The 26,327-nt window shown below is 36.0% G+C and overlaps 2 protein-coding genes across 2 annotated transcripts; both read left to right on the forward strand.

The window, feature by feature from the left end:
- Positions 1-14,989: 14,989 nt before the first annotated feature.
- On the forward strand, positions 14,990-16,113 carry LOC124634143 (larval/pupal cuticle protein H1C-like). Its single transcript, XM_047169567.1, has 2 exons — positions 14,990-15,001; positions 15,331-16,113. The coding sequence occupies exons 1-2, from the start codon at positions 14,990-14,992 to the stop codon at positions 16,009-16,011; spliced, it is 693 nt and encodes a 230-aa protein (XP_047025523.1). The 3' UTR covers positions 16,012-16,113.
- An 8,373-nt stretch (positions 16,114-24,486) lies between these two features.
- On the forward strand, positions 24,487-25,603 carry LOC124633938 (cuticle protein 16.5-like). Its single transcript, XM_047169319.1, has 2 exons — positions 24,487-24,530; positions 24,868-25,603. Exons 1-2 carry the CDS (start codon positions 24,519-24,521, stop codon positions 25,513-25,515), a joined length of 660 nt encoding a protein of 219 aa, XP_047025275.1. The 5' UTR covers positions 24,487-24,518; the 3' UTR covers positions 25,516-25,603.
- Positions 25,604-26,327: the final 724 nt, after the last annotated feature.

Raw genomic sequence — 26,327 nt, forward strand, 5'->3', positions numbered from 1 at the left:
TAATAATTATAGAAACAGGCTACTTGAATGTAATACAAGAAAATGAAAGTGGCAAGGGTTGTAATTACTTTCTTTTAAAAGACGAATTATAATGGCTTAAAGATAGGAAACTACTTAAAGGAATTAACAGTGATTTCTCTGCCTGTCAATTGTTTGATTTTATTTTTTCGGACGGCTAAAACCAGATATAGAGATGAAGTTAATTAAAATGATTTTTAAAATAAAATGATACAACATGGCGCTACAATTAAGTTAGTGCAAATAAGTTACACTAAACAACAATATAAAACCTACAATCAGTTAGCCAGACAACGTCGCAACACGCATCAAAGTCACTAGATAGTCAACTGTTTTGTTGATGAAGTTAATTAAAATGATTTTTTAAATAAAATGATACAACATGGCGCTACAATTAAGTTAGTGCAAATAAGTTACACTAAACAACAATATAAAACCTACAATCAGTTAGCCAGACAACGTCGCAACACGCATCAAAGTCACTAGATAGTCAACTGTTTTGTAACCCAACTCGGCCGACAAGTAGTAGTAGTGTTAACTATTATTATAATAAGTTCAACTAACGACTTATCTACTGGCAGCTGTGTGAAAGTCACCTTCTATGTATTACTAGTGGCCCACGGTACCTACGTGCTTCGCTACGTATAAAGTCCACCATTGTGTCAAAAAATGTGATATGAAGAACCGCTCGACCGATTTTGTGCAAACTTCACATAAACCATCTAGTAAATAGTCAGAACAAAGCCTAAGCATTTGGTTTGGATAGGTGATCCCGGGTTTGAGAAAATTACAACGAAAAGTGGCATTAATTCTTATATGTATAGATTTTGAAACTTAGGTGCTCATAAGTATCCGTTCAAAGCTGGGATTAGCGGATATTATTAAAAAACTTAAGAGTTAGCTGTCCCAAAGTAGAACAAATTGATTTTTCCTTTTCTCTTTTGGCTTAGACAAATTCAATTAAAGCTTGGACCAAGCCCAAGACATTTTTAGTTGCTCTGGAATCCACCTGATGTTAGAGTTAGAACAAAAAAATCAGGTTTAAGCTTCATTGTACGATACCTTTTTTTGGTGGTAATCATTAAATGATCCCGCTGTAGGTACAGCGTGAGGGAGTGTCAGAATCTTACTGACTAAAACCCAACATGTTCCTTCTGAGGCCCTTCATTTACTAGGGCTGCGGTAACTCTTTCGAGCAACTATGCAGGCCATTGAACGATTGAATGAAAAAAATGATTTTCATAAACGAGTGTTTTTAGATTCTCGGATTCCGAGCAAAGTTTTTCACGGGGAAAATCACTCCATGGCATCTCTAGACTTTCAATGAAGATATTTTCAATAATTATACTAATTACCTACGCATACAAATTCTATGTGGTCCAAATAATTTGGAAATAGTCCTAAGAGCAATTTTTATATATTAACTAGCTGTTGCCCGCAACTTCGTCTGCGTGGGCAATATAGAATCGTCAAAATACTACTTATCCCGTAGGTGCATTCTTTCACGTGACAGTATAATTAGGATTAGCACTTAGCAGTCGCATAGATTCATTGATCAAGGTTGTGTTGTGGATGTGACCATTTATCTAAACAAAAGAAGTAAAGTTTGTGACGTTGTTCAGCCAATTTGGAAAATTATTACGTATGGTGCGTAAGTAATTTTCACAGGAAACAGCTATAATCTATGTCTACATGCTTTGAGTCTGACAAAGCTGTCATTTGTACATTTTCTGCAGCTGCTGCGACTAATCAGAAGCCAGAAAGTCTGTCAATCTTACCATAATATGGATATCGTCTTGTGTAGTTGACTGGATTGTAGATAGGTAGTCGCTCCAAGCAAAATATTGGTACTAAAACAGATTCGGTGACTGGAAGCCAACACCAACATAGTTGGGGAATAGCTGGATGGATGATAAAATGAGTCATCATCATCAGCAGGCGCATAGGGTAGGATAGTTTCACTTACTCATGGTAAGGCTGACCACACATTAGGCGTGCGCGATCCTCGGGCGTGTGAGTAGCGCGGGCGTCGCTCACGCAACGCGCTCGCGACGCACGCGCATTCTGGATTAGGACAGGATATAGGTAGGATTTGCAACAGAGAACAATTCTGTCTTTGTGATTAAATGACATCAAACGTAGTTTTATATAAAAGGTGTTTTTTAGGGTTTTTAGACTTGGCTCGGGTCTTACTGAGACTGTTCGTAATCGTGAACAGTGTATTTGCGATCAGAAGTTGAAAGTAAGCATGTCTCTGGTATGCGGCGCGTAATTTGTACGTTTTCAGACGCATAAAGCATTTTACGTGTGTATGGTATTAAATAGAGAGAGCTCCCATTTCTTATCTGCACTTTGTATCTGGGCTTGTTTTTAGGTGATCTTCACACTGCCCCGCATCACGCTGCATCTTGCGTGTCGACGCACCTACGCGCGTTCCTGCGGGAGTGCAGATCTGCATCATCGTGCGGGTTTTTCACGCACTCACGCGCGTAGGTGCGTTTTGTAAATTCACGCACAGCGAGTTCCATTTTCAAATATACACGTCACGCCCATTCAAAATCACGCGCGGCACTGCGGGATTCAGTGTGCCATACCTTGCGTCTCGCCCCGCACCTACGCGCGGGGGTGCGTGTTTCTCCGTATGTATGTGCGTGATCCGCATGAACGCGCGTGGATGCATTTTCAGTGTGTTGGACTATGCGTGTTTTCCATACAAACGGAGATATTTCCATACAACGGAAAAAAACGCATCCACGCACTACGCTGCATCATGCGGGGCAGTGTGATAATCGCCTTATCTTTCACTAATGTACTAATTACTTAAAACAAATTACTTTGAGTGAGTAGTATTAAGTAGACCTTAATTATTTTTTCTGATGCAAAATATGTAAACTTAATCCTAGAAGAAATGAGGATCTATCTCTCGCAAGCGCTGCTAAGCGTGAGGAAGGTAATGTAGGATTCTGTAGCTTTAAGGCGATTATCACACTGCCCCGCATGATGCAGCGTAGTGCGTGGATGCGTTTTTTTCCGTTGTATGGAATCTCCGTTTGTATGGAAAACACGCATAGTCCAACACACTGAAAATGCATCCACGCGCGTTCATGCGGATCACGCACATACATACGGAGAAACACGCACCCCCGCGCGTAGGTGCGGGGCGAGACGCAAGGTATGGCACACTGAATCCCGCAGTGCCGCGCGTGATTTTGAATGGGCGTGACGTGTATATTTGAAAATGGAACTCGCTGTGCGTGAATTTACAAAACGCACCTACGCGCGTGAGTGCGTGAAAAACCCGCACGATGATGCAGATCTGCACTCCCGCAGGAACGCGCGTAGGTGCGTCGACACGCAAGATGCAGCGTGATGCGGGGCAGTGTGAAGATCACCTAAGCTAAACTATGATTATGAAAAAATCCTGATATGAACTCCATCTGTAACTTTAAATGATAATTAATTGTTCCACTAAAGTCATCATTTTTGACATAATGTTCAAAAAATAATTTAGATGGCACCGTTTTAAATTTGGCTGAGAACTATTAATTTTCTTTTCATCAAGGTAATAATTATAGTTGGATTTTGATGTGGCACGGCAAACTGACAAACACTATTGAAATGTCTATCGAAAAATTACACTACGTGTTAAAATATGGTGAATTACGGAAAATACACAACTCCATCTGTTGAAATAATAATCCTCTATAAAGAATGTATGGTAATATTGTCATTTACCACCTCGCTCCTTTGACAAATTGATGATGTATTTTATTTACCACAGATGGAGCTACTTTAACCTTGGCTAAACAAAATTTTCATATTTTTTTTTCTTCCGAAGTTACTTATAAAGGTGTGATTTTCTGTGTAAAGATTAATAATAGGCCGATCAACTAATATAAGTACAACATTCAAATATACAGTTTTGACAAATAGATTGCGTGTCGTAATATTTTACATCTTGAATTCACAAAATTAATCATATCTTTTGATAGAGTGAATCGATTTCGATGAAACAAAAACTAAGTAATACCCCAAGTTACGTAGAATTTTTGTATATAAGCATTGTCTGCATTTAATTCGTAGATTTTACGTGAATCCCGAACAAACAAACAGATAAACAGACAAACAGACAAACAGACAAAAATGACAAAAATGATGGAAATGGGTTCTGTTAGTTATCCTTCAACATGCTGGCTATTTTTTTTGTCAATTTCTTCAATGTACAAAAATTACTTTTCTACAGATTTATTATATGTATAGATTACTTCATTCATGAGACATAAGATACTTTTTTGTCATCGCATCATTGACTGCTCATTTTGACATCTATGACAATTAATAGAACGGAAGATCAAATTACTGTTCTAGCTAAGACCACCCATCGCATGAGTACGACCTTGAGAACTTAAATTTCTTAGAACATTAACATAAGGTTGAATTTTGCGTAACCCAGAATAGATGTTATCTAACATAATTATGTGCAGTAACAGACTAAGGTACAGGTTAATTTGAGCTTAAGTACTTCTCCCATGCCCTTTACTCGACATACTAATGTAACCTTGGAAATGCATAGACTTGGTATAATATTATCACACACTTATAATTCACATACATAACATTTTATAATGGGAACAGAATTTTATATCGTTCATAAAACATTTCAGTAATTAGGTGGGTATGTTTAGAATTGTTTATGAGTTAGCTTAACTGCCTGCCAAGCGGTTTCTTTGTGTTGAGTCTAATGTTATATATAAACGTGAAGTAGATATACAAACGTAGGTGTTTTACAGTTTTAGTTGTAGTTTCAGAAAATTGTTAAATCATTTAAATATTTTGAATCAAACAGTTCATGCCTTTTCTGTCCACTGACTGTGATATGAGGAAAACCGCAGTTAAGCGTCGGCCAAAGTTGCATTGAGAAGTTTCACTGTAAGTGACCGTGAACACAATGAGTCGTTATAAAAAGATACAGATTCCGACTGGTGGGTGTAGGTATCATTCAAAGATCTGTTAAAACTTATGTAAATCAAAGTTATTTACTTGCTTTCAGTCTTTTTAATAGGTAGGTAGGATACTTTCAATGAGCTTGCGAAGGTTCTTCCTGACGTATTTTTAAACTCTGTGGTTTTATAACTTCATTGACGACAAAAAGACTTGTCCAAAATGGTCAATGCAAGTATTTGGAGGAAACTGTTACTGCCAAAATAAAAGGTTCAAAAACGCTTCCGATTCCGAAAAAACTTGCTACTGCAAAAAAAAAACGCGAATGTAGGCCGCATTTCAAGGTGAAAACCATTAAAACCTTATTAATTTTACGTCTAGCAGACTTGAATTACTTAAGAAAATTGAGACCGAACCCACTGGCTATTACACACATGTTGAATAAACTAGCCGGCTGGGAAAACGGAACTCGCCTGTACCCGTACAGCCAGCAACAAAATTGTTACCTTCTTTATGCGAAATCATCAAATGACTCCTCCCGCTGTGTGTTAGCAGCGTGAGGGAGTGTCAGACTCTTACTGACTAAAACCCATCATGTTCCTTCGTAGGCCTTTTATGTAGCAGGACCGCGGTAACTCTTTCGAACAATCCCGCAACCCAACCAAATTGTCACCTAGTTTATGTATTTCATGTTGGGATGGAAAATAATTTTGATGGCAGGAATTTCAAACGAGATTGCATACGTGTGACATTTCAGTGGTCTGAATTTTTAGAATTTTCAATTTTTGTTTTAGTAGTTTTAGAATATTGGATGCAATGGATTTAAAAGGAATAATATTACACTCCGTTTGTGTTATTCGCAGTAGATAAAAAGAGTATTTTCATTCAAAAGAAATTGATTTGCGAGGGAAAAATTTACAATAAAAATAATAGTTTTAAAAAAACTAAAAAAACACGCTTTTTATAGAAAAACGAACCAAAAATAGAAAATAAATTTTAATGAATTTAAATTAAGAAAACAGTGTTAAAAATTTCAATGAATATAAATTGATAATAGTGTGAATACAAAAAAAAATATTTAAAAAAAGCGTGGGGTGCTTTTTAAGATATTATCGAAATGAAAATCACTGTACTCATATCTGTCAATAAAATATTTATAACTATTGACACCATGCACCCCACGCTTTTTTTTAATATTTTTTTTTGTATTCACACTATTATTAATTTATATTCATTGAAATTTTTAACACTGTTTTCTTAATTTAAATTCATTAAAATTTATTTTCTATTTTTTGGTTCGTTTTTCTATAAAAAGCGTGTTTTTTTAGTTTTTTTAAAACTATTATTTATTTTCTACTTTTTAGTTTGTTTTAAAACTATTATTTGTTTTGTAGAATTAAAATTCTCTTTAGTATACAAAAATTTGTCAATATTATAGAAAACTGCTAAAGATAATTATTGGAAATAAAAATTAACATCGAGTCCTGCCTTATCGACTGTAGAGAAAAATTCTAGAAAATTTTAATTAATTTTCTTACCTTATCGACTATAGATGAAAATTATATAAATTAACAAAAATCATATTTTGCAAATTGAAAAGCCTAGAAGTCGGTGTCTAATGGATGTTACTAAGTTAATTTTGCCACCGACTTCTAGGCCGATGCACCTAAAATTAGTTTTTTTTTTTGCTTTTTAGTGTTTTGGGAAGTCGGTTTAATTTTTTTGTAAAAAGGTTATTTATTTAAAGCTTTACAGTGATATGAATAGTTGTCACTATCCATACAAGTCCAAACGAGGTATTTTACATATTCAATTGTCGAGTTCCGTCGACTTTCTCTGGTCTCCATCATCAGGTCAGCTCCAAACCTTCACTGTTGCATAGGTCTTGTCAATACGAATAATTTAAGCCCAAACAAGAGGTAGTTTACATATTCAGTTGTCGAGTTCCCTCGACTTTCTCTGGTCTCCATCATCAGGTCAGCTCCAAACCTTCACTGTTGCAAAGGTCTTGTCAATACAAATAATTTAAGCCCAAACACGAGGTAGTTTACATATTCAGTTGTCGAATTCCCTCGACCCTCTCTGGTCTCCATCATCAGGTCAGCTCCAAATCTTCACAGTTGAATAGTGCTTTTAGGCGTACACCTGAGTGTCAAGTTTTTACCCTATGTATGCCTACAACTTTTGAAGGTTGCCCTCGATTTCTCAGGGTTTCCATCATCAGATCCTGACCTGATGACTATGGGACCAACTGGCAGCTATTCCGAGTCGAACAAAAAAAGAATCACGTAAATCGGTCTATAAACCTCGGAGTAATCGATGTGTATGTGTAACCTCCTCCTTTTTGGGAAGTCGGTTAAAAATGGAATTATTTTATCAAATTATTGTATTGTCATCAGTCCTCAATAAATCTACAAAGTTTGAACGAAATCTGGCCGTTTCAAGTGGGTCAAAATCGCGCCCAAAGAAGTCGGTTACAAACATACAGGTGAAGCTAATAAAAAGCGTGTAAAAACAGCCAGATTGCTTTTCAAAAAAGCAAGAAAGAAAGTGTGAAGAGAGTCTTTAAAGTTTTCTATGTTACAATTACCTATCTGAATATTGTATGTATATTTGTAGTCCAGGATATCTCAAAAAACTTAGCGTAAAATAAAAATTACATGCTATAGAAAATATATAACTAACAGCATTATTAATTGCTTTTTAAATGACTAGCCTGCAGATTGTACCTAATTTGATGTTGGTCATATGCATGCAAGGCCGGCGTTAGACTTATAATAATTAAGTGAACATTACGTATAGAGCTAAAACACACAGCTCACATAGTCAACATGCTATATTGCTATTATGAAACATTCATTGTCACTATTAAATGCATAATACTTACATATGAATTTAAGTTATATTTTCTTAATCCATTTTCATTTTCTTTCTCGTATCAAAACTAAAGCTAAATGATAAAGCACTAAAATATGTATAAAATAATTCATTACAAAAAATGAAACCTAAGTTACTTTACACAAAGAGCCATTTATTTTTTGCCAGTTCCATATACTGACAAACGAAAATAGCAAATGTACGTAACTGCTAACACAGATTTAAAATGTTATAACCAATTAATATCGAATAAATAATTACTATACAGCTCCTAAAGCTTTTTATCGATATAAATCAATTTTATGACGAAACTATCTCAACTGCATGTCTAATCCTAGATCGCATTGCAAGGCGTAAAAATAAAAAATACTTAATTGCAGATATCTAGATTACAAGAGTACCAGGCTGCAAACTTTTAGTCGAACGATAATTTGCTTGGGCTCAAACATCAATATGAAAATATATGGTAGGCGATTATCACACTGCCCCGCATGATGCAGCGTAGTGCGTGGATGCGTTTTTTTCCGTTGCTTGTAAATATCTCCGTTTGTATGGAAAACACGCATAGTCCAACACACTGAAAATGCATCCACGCGCGTTCATGCGGATCACGCACATACATGCGGAGAAACACGCACCCCCGCGCGTAGGTGCGGGGCGAGACGCAAGGTATGGCACACTGAATCCCGCATTGCCGCGCGTGATTTTGAATGGGCGTGACGTGTATATTTGAAAATGGAAGCCGCCGTGCGTGAATCTGCTAAACGCACCTACGCGCGTGAGTGCGCGAAAAACCCGCACGATGATACAGATCTGCACTCCCGCAGGAACGCGCGTAGGTGCGTTTAGTAGATTCACGCACGGCGGCTTCCATTTTCAAATATACACGTCACGCCCATTCAAAATCACGCGCGGCAATGCGGGATTCAGTGTGCCATACCTTGCGTCTCGCCCCGCACCTACGCGCGGGGGTGCGTGTTCGTGCAAGATGCAGCGTGATGCGGGGCAGTGTGAAGATCACCGTAGAACGCTCATCACAAAGATCAGGTCTCTAGCTGATATCAGACCGAATGAAAATTTTGATTGGTATCAAGATTTTCTTACAAAAAAAAAATTACAACTATCGGATCAACAGTCGGTCGACTATTTAGTCTGCAGTATGGTACTCTAAAGATAGATTAATGACCTATCAGACAAGAGTTTTACGACATCTGATTTTGGACTTGAAGGTTATAGTTAACAATTATAATTATGCAAGGCCATCTCAGTTAGAAAACCTGTGTTCCTTGAACCTTCCTAAACGAAGCATGTTCCCCTGTTTGTATCCCTGTATCCCCGTTTGTATTTGTCTGAAATTCAAAAGTCTACCTGTTGAATTCTTATTACTATGCATTTTTAGTAATATCTGAGCTTTTGTTAACTACTTTGAAACATACTTCAATTTGGCTTATGTTTAACCTACCACCAAATATAGTAACAAATAGCAGACAAAAATAGTAAATGATCACCAAAATGAAATTCGCATTTTAATGGAAAATTATAACCAAAGTTTTAACACTTTGCTTTCCTATTTAAGTAAAATTACTCTAAGTAAATCATGAGTAGACCAAAAATAGTAAATGATCACCAAAATTAAACCAACATTTTAAAGAAAAATTATAACCAAAGTTTTTAAATTCTGCTATCCTATTTAAGCAAAATGAGTCCAAATAAATCATTGTTACCCCAAAAGTAGTAAATGATCACCAAAATCATTGAATCGTGTCCGGGCGGGCGCAGCGCGGCGTTTGCGGTGCGGTGGGAGGGGATTGCAAGTCGGAGACATAACTTTATATAGCATCATAATACATAATATTTGATAATAAGCCTACATTTTAGGGCAATCACAGTGATTTATTTAGGCAAAAATATTACATTAATTTGGTCGTCAAGATTTGGTGATCGGTGGTCGAATACAATTTAAAGTGGAGTCGTGACTAAAATAGCCGGTACTATTGTATTTTCAGACCTATTTTTCTGGTGTTAAGTAGATATTTTTGGTTACAAAACTAAGGGTATCAAAGCATTTTATGGTGGTCATTATATTTATTCCCCTTCAATTTTGTCTGGCACTGAAAATAGAATCTCAAATTATGGTCTCCAAAATAACTCTGACTTAACTCATCTATGTATGTTAAATTTTTTTGTATACTATTTTCTCTTAACACATAATTTACATATTCAGTATTGCATATAGGCACAACAATATACCTATACTCCTGATAAGTTTCAAAACAATACCAAGTTTTATTTGCTAATTTTCTCAACTCATTTACCGAAACTGCGCTCATTCCAGGCTGATAACATTAAACTGTCCAGACTAGCCCGTTTAAACTATGACTATGCAAAAATACCGAATATCAAGATACTACTTTGCTGTAATCCAAAGAACAAAGATGTTAACAGTAACTAACTTATCGATATTGTTCGATTACTCGACCTTCGAATCGATTAAGGCATCGAGTTCTCAATTTGGCTATCTACAATCTGTACTGATTGCAATCGAATGAAATAAATGCACTATTGTAATGTGCCCATTTTGTATTACTAGACAATATTTAACGAGTACAAAAGCTATGATGTAGTAAGTTACTGGTCGACCTCTTAAGTTATTTGACTAGACAAAACTTTACCATGCTAATTCTACATAATTATGTACCTATGTACTACCTGTGTGCAAAAACTCGAACCTTCCAGCCGTCCAGAACATTTCATTGAGATTTATATACATTGTGTATTACAAATCTTACTTACATGGTTCACCCTTGTTTATATAATATTACTAAATCGAACAACGTTTAAGAAAATCGTCACTTTGTAGCTAAATATGCATACTTACATGTGAGTTTACTTCACTGGCTAATCAGCTAAAAGTCCGGCGAAAGTAAATAAAACAAAATACATATATAAATAAGGTTACCGACAAAGCAACTCAATAAATACGATTTCGCAATCCTATGTTGCGCAGACTATAACGATACAGGAAGAAATGTAACACGAACACCATTATTATGACCATAGCTTTAAGCACTAAAATGCTAAATAACAGCTTGTAGCGTAGATAATGTGGACTAATTATGTCTACAATGCGTTGCAACATTTATTTGCTCGAAAACATATATTGGTTCAAATGTTGGCTGGTCAACGCCAACGTTTTACATTGATACATCTACCGACAGAGAAGATGTATTTGAAACATATCAAACAATATATATATGTCGCAGGGATATGATAAAAACGGGGATATGATCAATTCCCTAAGGGATTTGATCAAATCACGGAGGATGTTAAAATAGCAACACGATTTTATCTTTTCTCCAAACAAATCTAGTGAATTGAACAAATCCCTAAATTGGTTCAGTGAAATGACAAAAAAAATGTCAGTTCTTGTTTGGGTCGCGCTTGCAAACACTAGGCAAGCCGTAGGTGTCATAGATGTGCCTGTAAGAAAAATAATGTTTTATGTTATTCACGATGCCACAAATCAGCTGCACGTTTTAATAAGTGATCATTACAAATAGGCATATCATACGCAACTAAAATATTTTTTAAAGAAATTTTTGTTGATTCTTTCAAAAATTAAAATATTGTTCTGAGTAATCGTGATTTTTATATCAATATTTCCTTGTATTGCATACACCTGATTATCATAATTATGTAGATATATCTTACCAAATAAACCTTTAAAATATCAAAGCAAAATTATTTTTGTCATTTCACTGAACCAATCTAGTGATTTGTTCAATTCACTAGATTTGTTTAGGGAAAAGATAAAATCGTGTTGTTATTTTAACATCCTCCGTGATTTGATCAAGTCCCTTAGGGAATTGATCATATCCCCGTTTTTATCATATCCCTGCGACATATACATAGTATGCCTTTCAAGGTTAAGTGGTCAAACACTAACTAAAGACATAGTGGCAAAGTAGTAAATTAAGTAAGAGCTTATATTAGATACAGATACAGGTATATGATAGTATTTTGAAATAAAATACCATAGTCTATAACAAAAAAATCTGAGAAATACTTAAGTCGTTTAATTACAATTATGAAAGGCATATTATCAAGACACAATTTTAAGTTTTTGTACTAGAAATTACTTCATAATCATAACGACAGTGTTAAAGGCACTACCATCAATTACACCAAATATCCAACTATAATTTTGAACTTTATTTCATCAACATAAGAGACAAATTAGCCCAACATTATTATGAAAGATGGATTAAGATCATAATCTTTTTGACACTACACCGTAATAGCAAATTAGGATTGGTTGCGTCAAATTTTAACTTAGTGTTAGAAATGAGAGCCTTAATTAACAAGCTAAACGAAAATATCTTATATCTTTCCATTTATCATTTTTGAAATGTCCTAGTAACTAGTGATTTATTAACTTTGTGATATGACGTTCATGTTCCAGTCGTGATAATCTAGTGTTTATGACATCTACATAGCGTTTATAAGTACACGGCTTTAAACCTGAAAAGTACCAATGTATCTTTTTGAAAGTCTCAAGTAACTACTTCTTATAGACACCAATGACTAGCGATGGTTGAAAACGTCATGCAGAATCCTTTGAACTAACAAATGCGCGCCTCTTCTCATTCACACCCATTCTTTGCTAAATAAATTATATTGAGCAAATCAGATATTATAAAAAAAACTTATTTTTTCACTTTTGTCTTTAGTGAACTGTATTTTTGTAACAATAATTAATCTGTTCTATACTGACAGTTATGTTAACCTCTCATGATTGTTGAACATAATAACGCGACAACATGAAGACTCCTGTTTTGGTGGATCATATGTACATATTTAACAGGATATAAAAAAAATATTTCGTTAATCTGTTATGTCCCATTAAGTATCAACCTACCCTTTTCCCAATTTTAAATTAGGATCAACGCAGCATGTCTTCGTCTATCACACTTCTCTATTTGACATATCTCATAAGTCTCATAATTTCTAGTCTGAAAGCCCTTCACTGTAACAAATCATAACAAAACATTTACATACATTCTAGCTGTATATGGACAGCTGAAAGACTGCACTTAACATACACTAAGACATCTCATTCTTCATTGAACATTTTAATTACAATACATCGCCCTTTTCAAATCCCGAGAATTCACAAAAAGAAAATTCTAAAAAAAATAAGGAACAGAGGGCGTGTAAGCCATACATAGTGGTTCGACAGGGGTTCCCACTTACCATCCTATGTTTTATTGATGCGACGCCCAAGTCCCATTAAATTTTCATTGCTTTATCACCCAACATCCGTGATATGTATGAGAATAGTAATAGGCTAGTTTCCTAAAAAATAATAATTAGTCCGTCTTGTAGATTGTCCAAAATTAAGCGATACGTATTTTTTCTTTTTTAAATTGGATCAGAACTTGTTAAGATATAGCGTGTTAAAGTTGAGTGTGACGTCACAAGTTGCTACAATTTTCAGGACACTGTGACGTAAAAGGCCCCCACTCCTAATTTTTGAAGTGTATTATCTTTGTCATTTTATGTTTAATTAAAAAAAGAAAAAATACGTATCCAATATTTTTTGATTATCTAAAAAGCGGACTAAATATTATTTCATTATTTCGACCCTGGACACTACCCTATTGCTTCATACACGACGTTTGAACCATTGAAAACTTCAGGCATTTCCATGCACCGTTCTGAGTGAAATTAAAATGCGGGTTTTCATTTTCATTATTTTTGTGGGCCGCTCCTTTCCGTGAGCAAAACGGTTTGAATGAAAACGTTATTGAAAAAGTTCCGTGACAGAGTAAACGCGCGTTATAGGAATAAAGTTTTAAAAGGATGCCTTTAAATTCATATTGTTAATACTAAATCCAAACAAGTTAAACCCAATTTGCAAGATTATTTAATCACATTACACGAGAAGTAAACGTTTTGTTCAACAATGCATTCATTCATTGAAAGCTGTGGTTATCAATATCCTTTACACTCAAAACAATTGCCGATCACAAAAGAGTACTTCCATCGCCAAAACTCTATCCAAAACAAATCAATGAACACAATCTGTTTCAAGTATCAGACAATTGAGGTCACACCCACGCATGAAACTCTATCGCATGTAGGCACTCGCTAACCAAAGCTAATATTTTAAAACATACCATTCACAGACATAGCAATTGCAACAAACATACGTACCAAATAAATTCTCAGAACGATTATGCAACAAATCGAGCATGTAGAACTGATATATCGATGTTTAGACTGCCAGGCGGCAGTAACGAACGTGCCGTCTGAAGCCCACCCATCGGGAATCGATTACTCATATTTATCGATGCCTCGCTAACGAGCATCCATCGAATTGTTCTCCGTGTGATATGAATAAAACATATCGATTGTTCATAATTCGCTGGCTCGAATAAACAGGCTCATGTAATTACGGGATCATTTTATTAATGAAAACAATCGAATGGTATGATAAATTGAATTAAATTAAACCAATATGCGTGATGGTACTCGATGAAAATTGTCTGTTTCAATAACGGCTGTATTGAAATTATTGAAATGTGAAGCACGACTGAGTAGAATTCAAGAAATTGAAGCAGCCACGCTATGTATTAAGTTATAAATAAATTATGGAAGGTAGGCGACTTAAAGTATTTTAAACCAATCAATTATTCAACACTATATCCTTTACAAGCTTGTAAAGAGTACTGATTATTTACACAAATTATATTAAATGCACAAAAAAAACCACTGCTACAGATTAAATCCTTATAAAGGCCTTACCATAGAAGTAAGAAAATTATCAAGAATGGAACTCGCTAGGCGTCGATGTCGTTGGAAATATTCCAAATTCAGTATGCCATGTTTTACATTAAAATACAAGGAAAGTATGGGGCAGTCATGAATAATCGCTTATTATACCTTTATGGTGAGTTATTAAAGTCAAAGGTTACACTGGGTTTAATGTCTCAAACTGGTTTAACAGCTGTTATGTAGTGATGCATAACGATCATTAAATTGTTCATCGAGGGAGAAATTATTGAAGCGATCGATGTACTTGTATATAAGCTTGAAGCTTTTGATGAAAATGTCACACATTAACCAAAGTCTAAGAGGAATAAACGTGAAGATGATGCGGAAGGTAAGTTTGCGATCGATAAATTCAAAAGCATATTTTTCGGCTATTTCGATTATTTTTTAAATTATATTTGAGTGCACTCTTTGGTGCATTTTGTAGGTAATTAGGTATGTACGATAACAGCCAATATACGTTACGTGAAAATAAATTAAGTATATTACAAGGCTTTTGCATGTTTGGACCTGAGTTCCGCAGCCAACACACATTAAAGAAATAAAAAAATATTCTTAATTTAGATAATACATACCACATAACATACATTTCACGTCGCAGCCATATTGAAATGACACAACTGAATATTTAATTAAGTCCATTTAATGTTTTTGTTCCAGATTCTATTAATGCTGTGTTCCTCAGCTATAGTCAGTGCTGGTGTCATTGGATCTGAATATTCTCCTCAAACCTCAATTTCCTACGCAACTGTTCCTACTAACGCTGATGCAAAAACAATTGCAACTCCTATTGGCTATACCAAAATTGTTCAATCACCACAAGTATACCATACAATATTAACTACTAAAGAAAGAAACTATGAAAGCCCAGATGGCTCACAACACACGACAACATACACCAAAACTTTGGACACGAATTATTCAAGCTTGAAGAACTATGACTCCAAATCATCCAAGGATAGTGATGTTGTAGCGAATACAATACCTGGTATATACTCAACTGCAGTTCACTCTCCCATTGTCTATCACCAAGGAACTGCCTACACTCTTTCGTCTCCCGTAGTTCATACGATCCAAGATTCTTCATCAACGAAATCAGTAGCGGTACCTGTATACACCACTCATAATGTACCTTTATCTAAAACTATTGTTACTCCTGTGACGTCATATACAAGTCCTGTTTTTGAAAAGAGTAATTATGTAGCTACAGGCTTGTCTTCTTATTCTTCTCAGTCACCTGAAGTTGAGTCTAGACCAATTAAGACAACTGTTACGTACTCTGAGGCCCCTCTAGTTTCCCATATGTCGTTCACTGGCCTAGGAGCTAGTTACGCATGGTAAATAATTTAAATTGTTCCTTCTCATGGTATGCGCGACTGACTGCTTGATTAAGTTTAATTTATGTTATAAATGTTATGTTTAGGTAAGTCTAAAATTGTATCTTGTAAAATAAACTACTTCTGCATCAGAATTTGTGACTTTTTTCTTGTACATATCAAAAAATTAGGCTGTCAGAAGCCAAGATGTCTGACAACCAGTTTTACCAAGGGGTATTGGATTGAGGAGGTCGGTTCAATGTGTGATAAGCAGTCACACCTTGTAAGATACTGGTTCTCAGCTGTATCCGGTAAGACTGGAAGCCGAACAGGCTCAAGACATGATGGTGAAGTCAAAAATTTTGGATTTTCAGAAAAATGAACGCATAAATCACAGCTTTGCAAAACAAACCTTAATTCCAAGTAGATGTAGTTAACAACATCAACCATACTCAATTTCCACATTCTACACGATAATTGTTAAGCAACGTGTTAACTTAGAATGCCGTCATTAAGTTGGTTTGTAGAGGACTAGACTAGATAAACATTATGTGCTAAAATAATCTCAACTTTTGTTGAAAGTTTCTCAGATTTTATTTAACTAATAGATTAAGATTTTAACATATTCTATTTAATTACATAAAGGTAACAAAATACACGAGTGTTATCAATAATATCAAGAATGCGACACATTAAAATTACTCATATCACACATACACATACTCATAACTTGGTTGTGTTAACAGTGTTATCGACAAACTTTTTGAACCAGAAAGTTCAATGATATTTCCTCTGTTTACCATAATAACAAGAACATCAAAATAAATAGAAATCTACGGCGAGCGCATATAACAAGATTTGATTTGATAAATAATACTCAATATGGAACAATAGAATCAAGAAAGTTCGCGTACTACGCTACGGTATGAAGTTACTCGCTCTCTGCCATTCTACGATATTCGTTTTCGATTTTTGTATGCATCTTGAAATATATTCTTTAAATTCAATAATTGTCAAACTACACATAATATAATTATCAAATACATACGTAACGATTTGACACAACCATCAAAATAAATCTTATGAATTTTACATAGATCTTGGTCCTCACAGTTTTTGGTTTTTGCGTACTCTTTTCTTTATCTCTTCATCATTCCTTAATAAATTAATAAACTGCGTACAAAACTGTTAATAAATTGCCTAGGACCATTTAAATTACATATTGTATCATGATTCACCTCTTTCAGTCGCCTCTACTATGCGCTATTACTTCCAGCAAAAGTAAAAAAGACCTGTATAATGCTGTGACTACAAAACACAGACACCAATCAAATGTTAATGAAGTAGAACAAAAGGCGTGTCTTTTTCCTTCGTATCCTCAACCAACATTTAAATGATAAAACTTTGAAGCTGGAAGAAATGGAATATAATTTCCATTGATGAGCATAACTTAGTGGTATGTTTTGTTTGTAAATTTAAATATAATAAGTGAACACTAACAAATTTGGAAAAGTTTAAAAATCACACGGTTTTCCATATTAATTTAAAGAGATTAAATACATTTTATTAGTAGTAAGCAAAACGAGGAACAGTTTTTGAGTATTACAGTATCGATAAGTAGCTATGATACAATTAATTCTAACTTTCAAAGTTGATTTGTACCTAACTGATGCTTTGTTGTTCAATACTAAAAGCGGCGCCCGTCATCAGCATGGGCGTAGCCAGCTTTGGGCTCATGGTGGGGCAGCAGTCAACCTATCCCCGGGGGCCCTCCGACTTTTTGTATCTTGAGCCGTTAATCTCAAACTTGTTAATCTCTTAATATGAGATGTTTCTATTTTCAGGTACAGAAAATAAACAATCACACACAGGACACATTTTATAGTTCTATTTATGAATACTCGGTGTTTATAAATTAAAGTTTTAACTAAGTATGTGTATGAGTATTATTACTTCAAGAGAAGACGGCAAAAAATATTTAGCAAAAAACGAAAAGTTACAGATTTTATTTTGTGACTGCTTTCTCTTTACTAATTTCAGAATTTTTGGTACAGTACTACTCAAAGCTAAACGCATGTCGGCAGTTGTTTAGATAAGCAAATGCAAAGAAAGAAAAACTTGCCTGAGCAGTTTCCAAATAAGCGAGCGAAGCGAGCACGAAATTTTTATCGGACTTAAACCTAATATTACGTAAAATTTAGCCCAAACGTAGGTACTTAACTTTTAGTTTGTTGACAAATGTAAAAACAAGGGCTATATAGTATCTGAATACGCGAGCGAAGCGCGCGCGAAATTTTTATCGGACTAAAACCAAATATTACGTAAAATGTAGCCCAAACGTACTTAACTTTTTGTTTGTTGACAAATGTAAAAATAAGGGCATATAGTTTCTGAATACGCGAGCGAAGCGAGCGCGAAATTTTTATCGGACTAAAACCAAATATTACGTAAAATTTAGCCCAAACGTACTTAACTTTTTGTTTGTTGACAAATGTAAAAATAAGGGCATATAGTTTCTGAATACGCGAGCGAAGCGAGCGCGAAATTTTTATCGGACTAAAACAAAATATTACGTAAAATTTAGCCCAAACGTACTTAACTTTTTGTTTCTTGACAAATATAAGAATAATATAGTTTCTGAATACGCGAGCGAAGCGAGCGCGAAATTTTAATTATTTTTTAAGACTCAAAACCAAAAACCACGTAAAATGTCGCCGAAATATACATTTTCATGAATGGGGGGACTAGGTACGACACACTCGATATACGTCCGTACGAAAACCCCCGCTCGCATAGATAAGTCGATAAAAATAAAGTTAGATAACGTATAGCAACGTCGCGCAGCTAAGCTTCGCGGACCACTTGGAATGCCTCCAGGGACCACCAGTGGTCTGCGGACCACCGGTTAAGAACCACTGTGCTAAACGATCGTTTTATTGTTCAGGTCGTACATGGCTGGGCAAGCATAATAGCGAGCACGGTTTTTACACTAGGATAAAATTGCATTTCCGAAATTTTGTTCACATCTACCAGTTCCATCTCTTTCAATGCATTATTTTTTGGATTAGATGGACGGCTCGGCTCGCTACGCCACATAGTAACTATTATTTTAGGGAATACGGCTCGCTTTCAAATTACTTGCGAACTGCGCACGTTCGGGAACTCGAGCGCGCATTTTGTTTTGATCGCGCTCTTTTCAAAGTTGACATTTTTTTTGTGCAATAACTTACGGATAGTACATATGATTGTTGATGTTGTTAGTTAGAGTTAGTAAAAAAAACATTGTTTAATCAGACACCTTATAGGTCAGAGCCAGGGCCCAGGGTGGGGCAAGTGCCCCAGCTTGCCCCAGTGTGGCTACGCCCATGGTCATCAGGCTAATAAAACGATCTTCAAAATCGAATTCATGATGATAATATAATTTCCAGTAGAGACAGATTCTATTCATTCAACATTTCCATAATTGGGACTCCAACTTCGTCTGTAAACTAAGTTAGGTTTTATTCAGTCTGAGAATTTCGATACGAAAAAATGATTCAATATTTCGGTAAAAAACAAAAATAGAATTCATTCGGTAGGTACGTAATCCAGTTTTGGCAAATCCCGAAATCTATATCCCACGTGGACCGTAAAAAATATTTATCTGCATTTCAAACTTCGTACTCTTTTTATTTCGTTAGTAGATATTGAATCTGTATGCATATTTAACTGTGAGCCATGGTTTTAAAGACTTAACGTACCTATCAAAAATGTTTTCTTTATTCAAATTTTAGTCAGTAACTGGCAACACTTAACATCGTTGGTCCTTTCGTACGAATTTATTATATTTTCACTTTTCTGTCTATTAAAGTTTGTGAACTAGACTAAGTTAAAACGTTGTTGATATTCAACCAATTAAGCAGAACAGTGAACTGAATAAACTCTTTCAGGTATTGAAATTTTAAAAGCTTTTTTCTCTCGCCACGCTTAAATAACACCTATTGTTCGTTTTGGTTGCTAACCCAAATTCAGTTAGCTTAGGCATTAAAATAGATCAATTAGAATCACTTTCCCAAAAAAATACAATAATAGCTGGGACGCCAGGAATAGATAAATATTTTTTTTAATCCGTAAGCCACTATTAAATCTATCTATTAAATACATACAAAATAAGCTCTGTTCAAAACTTAACATATAATTTACCAACAGTATCCTGTTACATTACCTATCACGTGCGTTCACAATCTAAGATCAGATTTCCACACGCAGGCGGGTCCAATCGGTGGCCACAATAGTTGGTCACAGTACCGGACTTGATAAAGATGTATTATGGCGCATTTACGTTACACACTCGACTAGCCCGCACGATTGACCTGTCCATGTCCATGTGCGTTGCAAAACGCACGCTAAGCTCAGTGTACATGGTGATGGATCGATCCAGAATGTTAGCTGGTTTTGGTGATGAAAGAACCAAAGTATTTTGTCTTTGATTTTGAGTCGTTGCAAACGGACAAAAAGTTGTGACGACAAAGTCTTGCTAATTATGAAATGCGGATGAAACGATTTGGCAAAAAATAGGTGGGAAGGTAGCTTATAACCAGGAAATGGACACAAGTTACGTTTGTCTCCATTTTACGGGAAGTGGACCCGTCGGGACGCAGGTGCCGCGTGCGGATGCTCTTTCCATATAAACTGAAAACATTATAACTTACTTGAGCATGAAAGATCAGGCAATAAAATTTTAAATGACAGACCTTTTTTGTTCCTTTGTTCCGCCTAACTAATTTTCCACCAACATCTTCAGATATTTTCAATTCCGTACGAAGATAAAAGTAATAAGATTGGCAAACGGAAAACCAGATGTTTGGCCGATTTGTTTTGGAGTGGGAGTGAAACTCTCTGAGCCGTCTCATTTATTGTGTGAATACTTTATCTTGTTCTTATAATCTTGACCTTGAAAAGAACACGAAGTAGGTTTTGTTGACATTATGACTAACACGGTTTTGAACTTACACCACGATTTTGTGTAGGTAAATGTTGCTAACGTAATACCTGTGTATATTTTTGTAGGATTTCAAGTCATTCAATTAACATGAATGGTTTTTTAGTTACTGTAATCGTTTGAAGGAAACTTGTCTGCTTTTGGTTTGAATATCTTGATGAAATAATATGTTCATAGTTCCTTTGTTATACATATTTTGATACGTCTTATCTTTCTACAAGTACCTTGTGTACTTACTACTTATGTTTATATCCTGAATTCCTGACAATTTGCAAAGAAAAGTGGTTGTTTTTCACATTTTTGTAGTATCCACATCTAGTCTAGATGAGCAAATTCAGGAGATAAAACCCACCCAAAACAAAAATGTGAAAGACTGCCAAGTTCGATAATATGGGAATGCTTCGCCTATAAAAGAAGTGAGATCTGAATAAGTACCAAGTTCCATACACATACCTCAGTTAAAAATAGTTACTTTTTAATGATGTTACTTGGAAAGTTTTCATACACCTTGTTATAAACCTACTAAACGCAATGAATCAAGTATTTAATTTTCTATTAAAACTTGGTTGTGTTGGTGTTTATTATGTAATTAAAGGACTAGATCTAGACACACGGCCGGTGTGTCGCTTTTTTTGCTCGAACTTGGCGGACACACTGCCGTGTGTCTAGATCTAGTCCTTTAATTACATAATAAACACCAACACATCTGTTATGATTTATAATCAAATCATGGTGGCGTAAAATATTAATGGTCAATTAAGAAAACCCAGACGGTTGTAGGTATATCCAAACCTAATGAAACGGAACTGAATGAACGAATTAATTTGAATAAATGAATTTTAATGAACTTAAAGATCAATGGCGACAAAACGTTTGATTAATTACCGGCGTCGATAAGTTTTACGGATATTTAGTCAAACTCAGTGGTTTTGAAGATCAGATATGGTTTTTGAGGGTAAAAATAAAATAATTACTGAAGAGTGCAACTAGAGCCTTTTCGGGTCTCCTAAGAGCTTAAAAAAACACTTAGATATAGTTATCGGCACGAATCTTGAGCTCTGACCTACATCTGCGCAGAAGTGATTTATTAGCAAAGAACCAATGCCGAGTGACGGCTATGACGCGGTGCACTGCGGGCCAATCACCGCTTTAGCCCACCCCCGCGCCTCACTTCATACCACAAAAGGGACCCAATAAATTACTTCTGCGCAGGTGAAGGTCAGAGCTTAAGATTCGTGCCTATAATTATAATAATATACTTTAGGTATAAAATCATTACATGTGTACCTTATTCACGTCCTATATGCTTCATTTCAGCAATTCCATTGCGGTACTTAAAATATAAAAAGTTCCTTATAGTCAGCGTAAGCTAAATAGTCTAGACACATGTACGCCAGTCCTTTGAAATACCAGTATATCGCCCTTAGACAAAAGCACACACAAGCTTGCATAACGACAGTACTAAAGTTTCATATGAAACTGTATGCACACCGCAGGGTAAGCTAAGCTGTCATAAATTATTATCAGGACACCCACATCTATCATACCACATGCTACATTAATAATTAAACTCGAAAGGGACTGATTCAGTAACTAGTATGTAAGCATTGGTAAATAAATTAATACTAAGCCTGCATAATATAATTAGTCTACGCTATAAAGATGAACGTGTTAGAAATTCGTCACCATTCACCATCATCCCAAATTGAAGATTTATCAAATATTATATAAGTCTCTCAAGTGAAATCATTACAATTATAACGTAACAATTACGACAGTTCCTAATTGACTCGGAGAAGAAATGTCGAAACAAAATTCGATCGCAGCCGCATTTAAAATATAGACAGGGATTAAAGTTGATACCTACTAACTACGAATCTGTAAATAAGTAAATGATTTTCTAGGAAACTCGATTCGAGTAACCTTATTTCATTATGTATGCATTTTTATTGTATCTAGCTGTAGGATCTACAAGAATCAATTTTAAATTCTTATAAACAGATCATAGACCTTAAATACATCAAGTGCCAACAAAATGCCACTAACGGCCAGTTTTTTCATCAAAAGTTAAAGTTAAAGTAATGTCTAAAGTAAAAGTAACGGTCAAATACGTTTTTTCAAGGCTAAAGTGACAGCAAAACTAATAGAAAAATTGAATTTGACCGTTACTTTTACTTTAGACATTACTTTGACTTTTACTTTGGCTTTAACTTTTGATGAAGAAACTGGCTGTAAATGTTACTATGAACCAACTCCTGTAGGTACTAAACTAGATTACTCAATAGGTTACCAGTTCTAAACTACTTCATAATCCTCGGATCTACATATTTGCCTGCATTATTTACTTACACCTCAATCTTAATTCGACATGACAATATTAATTTCCCCATCGAAATCGATCATGGAACTAATGAGCGATATTCTAACTCCCCGTATCGGCAATCTGATAACGAACAGTTGGTTGTTCTATCACAAACTTTATAAAGACAAATTAATTAACTGTGTGATAAATTACTGTTTTAAGGTCTCTGCACACAGAGGGCGCGGCGCGGCGGGACGGGACGGCGACGTGACACTGAGCAGTTGTAATGTACTAGATTTTACGGACGACATCACACAGAGCCGTCCCGCTCGATGCGACGGTAACTGTCGTGCCACGCCGCCGCCGCGCCGAGCGGGAATACAAGTCACGTATACAACGCACACGAATACAGGCGGGGCGGGACGTGATCGCGCCCGCAGTGTGACCGATCCCGTCGCGCCAGCGCCGCGTCGCCGCCCCGCCACGCCGCGCCCCGTCGCGCCGCGCCCGCTGTGTGCAGAGACCTTTAAGTGGTATTATGACGGCAGCAGGAAATTCGCTCATTAATGTTCAGAGTTGTAATTCTAAGATTACTCCATTTTGCAATGATAAGGAAATGAGTAATTAAGAAGTTGCTAGTTGTAACTGTGATTCATGAATGAAATCAAGGCGAATGTTTATAATGGGTAATTAATAAGAATACCAAGTATTCCTGTACTCGTAAATAGTGAAGGATGCGTTACTTTAGGGCCAACTTTGCGTTTAAGCTGGTTCGAGGTAGTTAAAGCCTGGTTTAGTCGGAAAATGCTCTTAGAAATGTTTCGTCGTATAAAAGGACCAATTCTACAAACTGCTTTTTTGGCAAAAATGTACTTTCAAGGCCATAGATTATGTAATCTGATTTAGGTTCTTGAACCATGGATCATTCGTTCTTAGGCATTATTCCTAATTGATAAAAAAATGTGCAAATCTGTGAAAAACATCACTTTATTTTCTTTTCAAGCAAAATATTCCAAAGTCTCAATATTCTTCGACTGGCAGTTTCTGGAAAATTTCTCAGTATGTTACATATCGGTATAGCTGCATTCATTTTGGGCGGTCAATTTGTGACAGGGCTCTAACTAGAGCTTGCGATACTAGACCACATTTGGTACATGCGCCTGAGCTCGCGGGGGTAACGAGTCTACTATAAAAGTGCTTGTGTGTACTCAGACCGTATCACTTGCCGTAGTGGATTTTATATATCATAATGGCTGCTAAGGTACTTTATTTTATTGCATTAAGTGCAGTTTTAAAAATAAAATTAAGTTTAATAATAATTTTGGAAGGTTTTTTCTCGTAATGACTGATAAGCGGCTGGCCTTTACAGTTCCGATTTTATATAAAAGTTATTGAAAAATAATAAATTACAATAAAAGGGCAGCTTTAGATTTAATATGGAACATAAAATAAAATTCAAGTTTTTTTTTTTACAAAATGTCGCACTGAAATCACTTAGTTCTATACATTATTCAATGCACACGCATCTAAAATTTATGTTTGGATGTTTATTTATTTTCAAGAGATCAATAAATTAATACTTATCTATTTTATTTCAGTTACTAGTCCTTCTGTGCGCGGTGGCGGCAGTCCGCGCGGGTGGCTTATACGCCTCCGCTCCCGTGGCTACATACGCCGCAGCTCCCGTATACAAGAGCTACGCGGCTCCAGCCGTCGCGTACTCCGCACCTATTGCATACTCCGCCCCCGTAGTGAAGGCGGTCGCTCCCGCGGTCTCATCCATCTCATCGTACTCCACACACACTGCGCACGCGGCTCCTCTGGTGGCTAAGTCCTACGCTCCCGTGGCTACATACGCCGCCGCTCCCGTAGCCACATACGCCGCACACGCCGCTCCCGTAGCGACCTACGCTGCGCCCGCCTACGCCGCGCACGCGACATACGCCGCTCCTGCCGCCTACGCCGCGCCCGCTGCGTACGCTACGCACGCGGCTTACGCTGCGCCCGCGACCTACGCCGCTGCTCCCGTCGCCACATACGCCGCTGCTCCCATAGCGTACGCCAAGTCGTACGCGCCTGCTGTGACTTACGCCCAGGCCGCTCCCGTCGCCACCTACGCTGCCCACGCCGCTCCTATCGCCACATACGCCGCTGCCCCAGTTTATAAATCCGCCCTGACTTACTCCGCGGCGCCTGCTGTCTCACATGTGTCATACAACGGCCTCGCGTCCAACTACGGCTGGTGATCGCCTTAACGACTGTACAAATCTAGTTGTTTATGTTTTTTGTATATATACTTTTATACAATGAGAATAAAATTTATAAAAAGTTAAATGTACTTGTTTTGTGCTTATACGTCGTTACCCCTTATCAAATAAATAAATCTATTTGAAGATAAAGTTCAGCTTTTGATCTCAAATTGAAATACTAACTGAAAAAGAAAACACAATAACGGATTGATTAAATCTATCTCAGAATTTATTTTATAAACTACATTTTCAGTTATGTACTTCGATGTTGCACATTAGAAATTCGATCCAATTTCATGATATTTTTAACCACGTTGACACTTTTTATCTCTATCCGCTTTCATTGGAGTTATTTGAGCAATTTTACAAAGTACTTTAAATTACTTATCCGTTTTCCGCGGTCACCCCGCACTCCGAAAAACTACATCGTAGAACCAGAAGAAAATACGCTGCCTCGATGTACTATCATCTATCTAATAGTGGAAAGATTTCTCAAATAACTGGATTGTCTTTGAAATACTCGTAAGTGCGAGTTTGAAATAAGTAGGAAAGGGCTTTATAATATTGAGTGGATTATTTTTTTAACGATTTTGTTATTTTGGAGCTTAGATACTTAAGGATTTATCCATTTTAATTACCTGACAGAAATAATTATTTGCTTTATTTTAAAATATAAAAAATAAATGATTATAAATACATGTTCGTAACGTATCATCCGGCCTAAATCTAATTATCAAGGTCTCGTGAAGTATTTCTCGAAACCTCTAATATCAACGGAAAAAGGAAAATCCGCTCTGAACGAATTATTT

This window comes from Helicoverpa zea, chromosome 10 (genome assembly GCF_022581195.2).
Source record: "Helicoverpa zea isolate HzStark_Cry1AcR chromosome 10, ilHelZeax1.1, whole genome shotgun sequence".
Lineage (NCBI taxonomy): Eukaryota > Metazoa > Arthropoda > Insecta > Lepidoptera > Noctuidae > Helicoverpa > Helicoverpa zea.